Genomic DNA, 9,087 nt, shown 5'->3' with positions numbered 1-9,087 from the left:
TTAAATCATTTTTATTATTTATAATAAACTGAGAACCTACTGTCATGTTAAATCTCTATTAAATTTTTGTAAACTATAAAAATTATTAACATATTATAGGCTCAGAAGAAAGGTATTAGACATGTGTCTGAAAATTCTTCCCCCAGTTAACTGACATAATCTTGATCTTCTAGACAAAAACATAGTGTGCATAGAGAAGTTGTGTCATAATGCTGGTCATTTCACACCATCTTGCATATAGCAACATTCAGAAACGAAGTTTGGTTTTGATATGATACAATAACTATTAGTCAAGTAAACAATCTTGTTGACTTTAAAAAGATCAAAGAACAATTAGAAAAAAGCAGACATACAATCCAATGCTTTCCAATTTCAACAAAACTGCCCAGTATATACATTTTCTTCAGAGGGCGTATTACAGAAACCTTCTATCTTAAGTTTTAAGATAAGATCTGTCGAGACAAGTTCATTTAGAATTTTTTTATTACAGAAGCAAATCTTAACTTGATTTAGGATTCTTATCCTATCTTACAAAATCTCATCTTATCTGTAGTTAAGAAATCTAAAATAAAATAGGTGTGTTTTTAATTAAGCGCGGCAAAAAGAGAAGGTTTGATAAGCTTGGTAGGAAAGGCAAAGCCTACCACTATATTTTATGGGAGGCTGTAATTATTTATCAGTGTTTTGTCATCAAAGTGCAGCACATCATTTGGGTGTTCAACTTTGGGTCTTTCCACCAACAAACATCGCTGTTCTTCTTCTTGTATCATTAATAAATGTGACGCCATTCTCAGACAGGACTATTGTAATGGGATTTTAACAGCTGGCTTTCAAATAATTTTGAAGTTAGGACACCAGTGGGGTTGTTCTAAAGTGAAGACAGTTTTTAGGGTTTTTTGTCGAGTTAGAATGCTTCTGTAATACCCTTTTCCCAACCGTAGTTAAGATAAGATTATGCAGAAGAAATATAATTCTGCAGCTTTTATCCCAAATGGGATTCTAACTGATTTGTTACCAAACAGAGATCTTTCTGTAATATGCCCCCACATTTTGGTTCCTTAAAACATCCAAACAAAAGACACTATACTTAAAATTTAAAAAAAAAACGTTTTTGATTGTTCGGTTATGTAAAATTGCCTTGCGATTGATTTGGCAAATCACTTTAAAATGACAATAATTTCTTAATTATCCTTTTGTCTTCACATGCGTGCAACATTAAATAAAGAGTCTTTGGCATCAGAGATTTGTTCTTATTGTGACCGTCCCTGTGGAAAGTTGGTCATCTGGATGCTGTCTCCTTGTAGTCCTGGATTGTAGTAACCAAGTCCATCAAACCTCAGTTCTAGTGGCTCACTGTTATCCAGTCGGAGAACTTTGAAAGGATGAGACAAAAAAATGTAAATACCATCATGGAGGAAAAACGATTCTGTATTAGCCTATCATAGAAGCCCTTACAGGTATTCAAATGGATCCCGGTTCAAAGTGATGCAAATACTGAAAGGAGAGTTTTATATTACCTGGATCAGGTGACGTCTCTTCCACCAGTTTTCTGTGTGAAAAGTCTCTTCTATTCCTTCGATTCAGGATGATAAATGCTGCCAAGGCAATGATCCCCACTACAATCCCAACAGCTAGGACGATAGCCCATGCCTGCCCTTTCTTGTTTTCAGTAGCATCTGTAATATCTGAGGATAAACCTGTAAAGACATATTACATGTTTATTGTAACAAAGACACTAACTTCTTCATCCAAAGATGTTCTCATAAAAAGATCAAATTATTGACCAAATTAGAGAACAGAGTGGCTTGTGGTTGCCTTTAATACGGAGTTAAAAATGGTTGCTTTCTAAAAGCTTTTTATAAGCTAATTATTCTTCAACAGGCCAAACACACAAAATCTAAATATATATAATTATTCTGTATTTGTAAATAGCCTAAAACCTGTTCTTTTAAAGGTGCTCTAAGCGATGTCACGCGTTTTTAGGCAAAAACATTTTTTTGTCACATCCAGCAAACATCTCCTCTATCCGCTAGCTGCCTGTCCCCTGAACACACTGTAAAAAAACGCGGTCTCTCTAGACAGCCCAGGCTCCACAAACGGCAAGAAAAACAAACTGGCCCAACCTGGACCACGAAACATAACAAACAGTGTTCAGGCCAATAACTGACAAGAATGATTTGGGAGTGGGGGTTGGGGGGTTAGTGCGTGTGCACATGAAGGGGGGTGTGGGAAGTGGAGGAGAGAGAAACATGAAGAGGGAAGTTAGCTAGAGGAGAGATGTCCTAGACAACGACAACGACTAATGTTAAAATTGTATATTCTTGAGAATTTTGATATGGCCGACACACGACCAAAGAGACGACGTTCTGGTGAACAAATAACAAAGAATAGGGAGCGTGCGAAGTCCCGAATTTACATCGGAAAAGCGTTCAAAAGGTGGCGAGAACTCCGCCGGCAAAAGCGCTTCCAATCCGAAATTCAGGTGGCTCTGTTTTTGCTGGACAGGTGAGTAAATCCAGTTTGGTTTTCTAAATGGTTCATGACTGTTTCAGGAAGCACGGAAGGGAGGGGGAGGGGACGGGATGAGGAGGAGGGAGGGTCGAGCTAGCCTCCGTTTTGTTTGACAATACTTTGAACGTCAACAAGAAGTGACGTCACCCAGCATCGCTTAGAGCACCTTTAAGTTTAGGATGCGGTTTGGACAAAAATTGGTCAGAGTTACACAAAGAGATAATGGGATATGTTCTTCAATGTCAGGGATTTGTTCTTCAATGTTCTGTCACATTGGTCCACACCTGACCTCGAAAGGAGCCCCTCCCAATATCTGTGGGGTGAACACCACTCTTATTGTGAGGGAAGGTGAGGTGTCAGTAACTAGACACTCTGGCCCAGAGCAGAGGACAAACAAAGCCCGAAACCCAATCCAACACAGAAGAACAGCAAATATGGCTTTTATGACTGAATTGAGAAGCTGAGAATAAAGGTTAGCTTGAGGGATGAAATTAAAAGATTTGTGATCTTTGTGAACTATGGAAACGAAGAGAGAAATAATGCTTATAAAAGGTCAAAACACTATCAGTGTCCCAGATTTGTTGTGTGCTTTGTATTTACGGTTTAATATTTTTGCCATATACACTACTGTTCAAAGGGATTGGGTCAGTAAGATGTTGTTGAATGAAGTCTGCATTTATTTGATCCAAAATAAAAACAGTAAAGTATAAAAATAAAAAATTGTAAAATCTTATTAGAATTTAAAATATTTGTTTCTCTATTTGAATATATTTTAAAATGTAATTTATGATGCAAAGCTGAATTTTCAGCATCATTACTCCAGTCTTCAGTGTCACATGATCCTCCAGAAATCATTCTAATATGCTGATTTGCTGCTCAAGAAACATTTCTTATTATCAGTGTTGAAAACACTTCTGATCAAGCATTTCACTTCTGATCAATTTAAATTGTCCTTAATGAATAAAGGTATTCATTTCTTAAAAAAAAAAAAGAAAAAAAAAAAAAAGATCTTACTGACCCCAAACTTGTGTAATTACAAATATCTCATGACAAAACTCTTCGGTCGGCCATCAAATGAAGCTTGCTCTTTGGTATAAACACTGATTATTAATGCTTGATTGATGCTGATTTGTGAGTCTAACCTCTTTCAGAATTATCTTTGTTTTCAAAAGGTCCGGTCAGGTTTGCTCCTGTGTCCTCGCTGTCTGAGGCAGGTGTTGTGATGTTTTCAGGGATGGCAGGTGGAATCCCTGGTGTTGTTGTTCCGTTTACTGGTGGTTCAGTTGGTTCAGTTGTAGTTTTGTACTGGACGCTCCCATCTTTTGTTGTGGTGGCCGGACTCATAGTAGTGCTGTTGGTGGGTGCATCGTCTGAGGGCAAATATGCAGAACCCGTTTCGTCAAGGCTGCTCTCTGTTGTGGTAGTCTCGGGTTTTGGACTGGTATATGTGTCATTAAGAGTAGATTGATTTGTGTGCTCCGGCTCTGGTGTGGAGGTATTTGTGGCTGTCTCCTGGGTCTGTGTTTCATTGGATTCCGCTGAAGATTCCGCTGAAGCATCTGAGAGCTCAGAACTTGAATTAAGTGTAATCATAGGAGGTGGCGTTGTAGAAACGGGTCCGCCAGAACTGGCTTCCTCTGTGTCATTGTCCCTTTGATCTGGGATTTGATACAGTTCTGTGGAATTCTGCATTTGTTCGTCTCCTTCAGTAATTAAAACTGAACCAAATGATTGTGCTTCATCATCTGAACTGCTCTCCATACTTTCTCCCATTGGAACAGATGGTTGAACAGGTGGTTTCTCACTAGATGACTGTGTTTCGTTGTTGTTCACTGCCCCATTATCTCTTAGCCAATCATCAGGTATCTCAGTGGATACGTGTTGGAATGTCTGAAGTATCAAGAGGAGTGTAAGTATGATGCCCAGTGGCAATTTCATGTTGGGTTCTTCTACCTGTCAAAATGAGACACATTACTTGTGTGTGAGTGAATGTGCATATGACAGAAAACACTTTGGTCTCACTTAAGAGCAACAATGTTTTACTTTTTTAAATGTGACAAAAGTTTTATTAAATATACATTGCCGCAATAAATGCTGGCATCAATCAAAAGGCGAATTCTCATAAAATATTCAACATTTGAATGGGAAAAAAAAGCAAATCCTAAGATGTCTCTCCTCTACAAAATGAAAGTGTTCTTCAGTCTTTATTTCTCAGAAACCTCTGTTTAGCAGCCCTTTGTTCCTCTCAGTCCTTTTCACTGAAGTGTATCTAAGCCCTCTTGATGCAAGTGTAATGTACACCATTCAACCATTTCACTGCATTGTAATAACAGGAGGTGAGCACACAATATTCTGTATTCTGTGTCTGGTATACAAATTACACACCCAAACTATATTTAGATATACATACTGAGTGAGATTATAACAAAACAAAAAAGGACAAAGCGACTCTAACACAAATACTTGTATAAATTATGTTGTGTATACTTTTTTGTATATTGATGAGATATAGAAGTGGCATAATGTCGATAATCGATATCTATATTTAATTTTAATATGTTGTTGAACAGACACACCCACACTTAACATATGACTAACTGGGTAACTATTTCCATCACGTTGTGACATCATAGCTATTCCTGTTTGGCCAGTTTATGCCAACCACCAACAAAACGCAATTAGCAGTGATACTATTACAGAAATGAAATGGAAAGAGTATTTGGTGTTCACATTAGTGACCTTTTTGTGTGTATTTATTATATAGAACATTTAATCTGCCATGTCATATCTGAACCAGATGCTGATTGCTAGTGGCATAATTATTAGGGCCCGAGCACCGATGGTGTGAGGACCCTCTTGGAATTGCTCTGTTTATTATTATTATTATTATTATTATTATTCTTCTTCTCCGCATTGAATTGCATTTTTGAGGGCCTAAACATGCTCGAAAACTCACGAAACTTTGCACACGCGTCAGAACTGGCGAAAATTTACATCTGATATAGGTTTCAGAATTGGACGGGGCAAAATGGCTCGATAGCGCCACCTATAAAAGTTCAACGGAGTGCGCCTCCCGCATCGTTCCACGTACGTGCACGAAATTCGGTACATACATGTAATTACCTAATACCTACAAAAAAGTCTCTTGGAGCGTAGCCCTAAACACAACAGGAAGTCAGCCATTTTGAACTTCCTCTCAGATTTTTGTGCAGTTTTTGCCATTTTCAGGCCTCGTACTTTAACGAACTCCTCCTACAGTTTTAATCTGATCATCTTCAAATTTGGTGAGTGTAATCTTCAGGCCTTTGCGACGTTAAATTGCGAAGATCTTGAGTTTTCGTCGAAGTGCGGGTCCTCGGCGGCCTGACAAATTTCGATGTTTCGCCATGAAACAGGAAGTTGCTGTAACTCAGGCATGGAATGTCCAATCTGCCCCAAACTTCACACTTTTGATAAGAGTTCTGTCCTGAACACATGACCATGCTCATATTCAGTTATAGTCATAGCGCCACCTGCTGGCAACAGGAAGTGACATGTTTAACACTGTTATGGACTCCTAATAACATATAAAAAAGTGCCAGCAAGTGCTAAACATGCTAACAACATACTAGAAGCATGCTAAAACATGCTAGCAAACTCTTAGCTAAGTGCTAAAGCATGCTATTATTGCAATTAAATAGGAATTTGCTGTAACTCAGGCATGGAATGTCCAATCTGCCCCAAACTTCACACTTTTGATAAGCGTTCTGTCCTGAACACATCTACATGAGAATATTCAGTTATAGTAATAGCGCCACCTACTGGTAACAGGAAGTGTCATGTTTAACACGTTGATGCCATTCTAGCAACATGTTAAAAATGCCATTGACTTCTAAACATGCTAGAAACATGTTAAAACATGCTAGCAATACTTAGCTAAGTGCTAAAGCATGCTAATTCAATGAAACAGGATGTTGTTGTTACTCAAGAAGGCAATGTCCAATCTGCACCAAACTTCACACTTTTGATAAGCGTTCTGTCCTGAACACATGACCATGCTTATATTCAGTTACAGTCATAGCGCCACCTGCTGGCAACAGGAAGTGACATGTTTAACACTGTTATGGACTCCTGATAACATATAAAAAAGTGCCAGCAAGTGCTAAACATGCTAACAACATGCTAGAAACATATTAGCAAACACTTAGCTAAGTGCTAAAGCATGCTATTGCTGCAATTAAATATGAATTTGCTGTAACACAGGCATGGAATGTCCAATCTGCCCCAAACTTAATATGTAACATGCAAGAAACATGCTAGCAACACATAGCTAAGTTCTAAAGCATGCTAGAAATGCTAAAGGAAGTTGTTGTAACTTAGGCATACAATGTCCAATCTACCCCAAACTTCACACGTTTGATAATAGTTATCTCCTGAACACAAGTCCATGCTCATATTCAGATATAGTCATAGCGCCGCCTGCTGGCAACAGGAAGTGACGTTTAACACTATTCTGGACTCCTAATAACATATAAAAAAATGCCAGTAGGTGCTAAACATCCTACCAACATACTAGAGACATGCTGAAACATACTAGCAAACACTTAGCTAAGTGCTAAAGAATGATATTACTGCAATTAAATATGAATTTGCTGTAACTCAGGCATGGAATGTCCAATCTGCCCCAAACTTCACACTTTTGATAAGCGTTCTGTCCTGAACACATGACCATGCTTATATTCAGTTACAGTCATAGCGCCACCTGCTGGCAACAGGAAGTGACATGTTTAACACTGTTATGGACTCCTAATAACATATAAAAAAGTGCCAGCAAGTGTTAAACATGCTAACAACATACTAGAAACATGCTAAAACATGCTAGCAAACTCTTAGCTAAGTGCTAACGCATGCTATTATTGCAATTAAATAGGAATTTGCTGTAACTCAGGCATGGAATGTCCAATCTGCCCCAAACTTCACACTTTTGATAAGAGTCATGGCCTGAACACATCTACATGAGAATGTTCAGTTATAGTAATAGCGCCACCTACTGGCAACAGGAAGTGACATGTTTAACACGTTGATGCCGTTCTAGCAACATGTTAAAAATGCCATTGAGTTCTAAACATGCTAGAAACATGTTAAAACATGCTAACAATGCTTAGGTACGTGCTAAAGAATGCTAATTCAATGAAACATGACTTTGTTGTTACTCAAGAAGGCAATGTCCAATTTGCACCAAACTTCACACGTTTGATAAGAGTTCTGTCCTGAACACACATCCATGCTCATATTCAGTTATAGTCATAACGCAACCTACTGGCAACAGAAACTGACATGGTTAACACAGTAATGCAGTACTAACCACATAATAATAGTGTACTAAGCATGCTAGAAACAGACTAAACATGCTAGCAACACTTAGCTGAGTCATGAAGCATGCTATTATCACCATTATACAAAACATTTTGTAACTGACTTTGACATACTCTTACTATATATACCTCCTTAAATGTACATTTCCCAACCATGCTCTGTCTTCCTAAAGCCACCGAGTGTTGATGGCATGGGTGCGAGGGCCCTTTCATCGCTGCTTGCAGCTTTAATTATATTTTATGTTTGCTTGGCAATATATCAGAGGCAATATGAAGTCAATATGAATAATTTTGTATTTTAAATATAAATATTTGTCAATTCTGCCCTCCCCCTCCCCTCCCAAAATAATAATAATAATAATTAAAGTACATGTCCATTAAATTAGAAATGTAAAATAACACAATTTTAGACTTCTCTTTCCCTCCTTCAAACATCCTGGAGAAAAAATTATATTTATAATAATATTCTTGGAATGTGCCAAAACAGGTTTCCCAGTACTGAGTATGTGGCATCTCTTATGTTGAAGTTTGAAGCAGGATTAAAGAATAGTCAATAACGAGAAGAAATGTGTTAATCTATAATATGATATATATTCCATAGGTTTGTTCAAAGAATACATTTTTGGTTCATTTATTATTAGAGGTTCATCAGCGCATTCAGAAAAACTCATACTAATATGTCTAATTTTACTAATGGTTTTTAGGCGTTATATGTCAAACCTCCCAATGGTAATGTATTATTAGTTACTTAATCCTAATGATTTCCTTTGATGGATCAGAATTTCAATAGCCTTCATACCACTGACATCTAATACCTATTCTCCATTTTACACCAAACTAGCCCAGTCGAAGGTGAAAGCAGCACAATTCCTCAATAGATTTCTATGTATTTAAAATTAAAACTGAGTACCTTACCTGAGTGCTGCCTGCTGGGCTCGGGTGAGATGATCGAGGTTAAAATAGAATCGTTTGAGAGTTCAGAAACTGTGCATCCAGAGACAAATGGCAAGGGGAGGGATCTGTCTCGCTTGTGGCTATCAGGAAACTGGCCTTTCCTGAATTTGCACCTGTAAACCACACCTTCCTGCATGCAGACAGACAAATAAAGCATTGATGTGCGTCAGCTGTAACAACGATTTAAGCTGAACGTCAATTTCCAGTCATACGTCAGGTATACAAACCTCATCACTATTCACGCTATATCCTGGAGGTGAGTTTTGAA

The 9,087-nt window shown here is 37.9% G+C and overlaps 1 protein-coding gene across 1 annotated transcript; it reads right to left on the bottom strand.

Moving 5' to 3' along the window:
• Positions 1-106: 106 nt before the first annotated feature.
• LOC308679752 (uncharacterized protein) lies at positions 107-8,848 on the bottom strand. The gene is made up of 4 exons (XM_081347433.1): positions 8,781-8,848; positions 3,654-4,464; positions 1,518-1,697; positions 107-1,372 (listed from the first exon to the last, which is right to left on the bottom strand). The coding sequence occupies exons 2-4, from the start codon at positions 4,447-4,449 to the stop codon at positions 1,251-1,253; spliced, it is 1,098 nt and encodes a 365-aa protein (XP_081203559.1). The 5' UTR covers positions 4,450-4,464; positions 8,781-8,848; the 3' UTR covers positions 107-1,250.
• Positions 8,849-9,087: the final 239 nt, after the last annotated feature.

The sequence above is a fragment of the Scardinius erythrophthalmus genome (assembly GCF_964197995.2).
Source record: "Scardinius erythrophthalmus genome assembly, chromosome: 2".
NCBI lineage: Eukaryota > Metazoa > Chordata > Actinopteri > Cypriniformes > Leuciscidae > Scardinius > Scardinius erythrophthalmus.
This window is presented reverse-complemented; position numbering and strand designations above follow the sequence as displayed.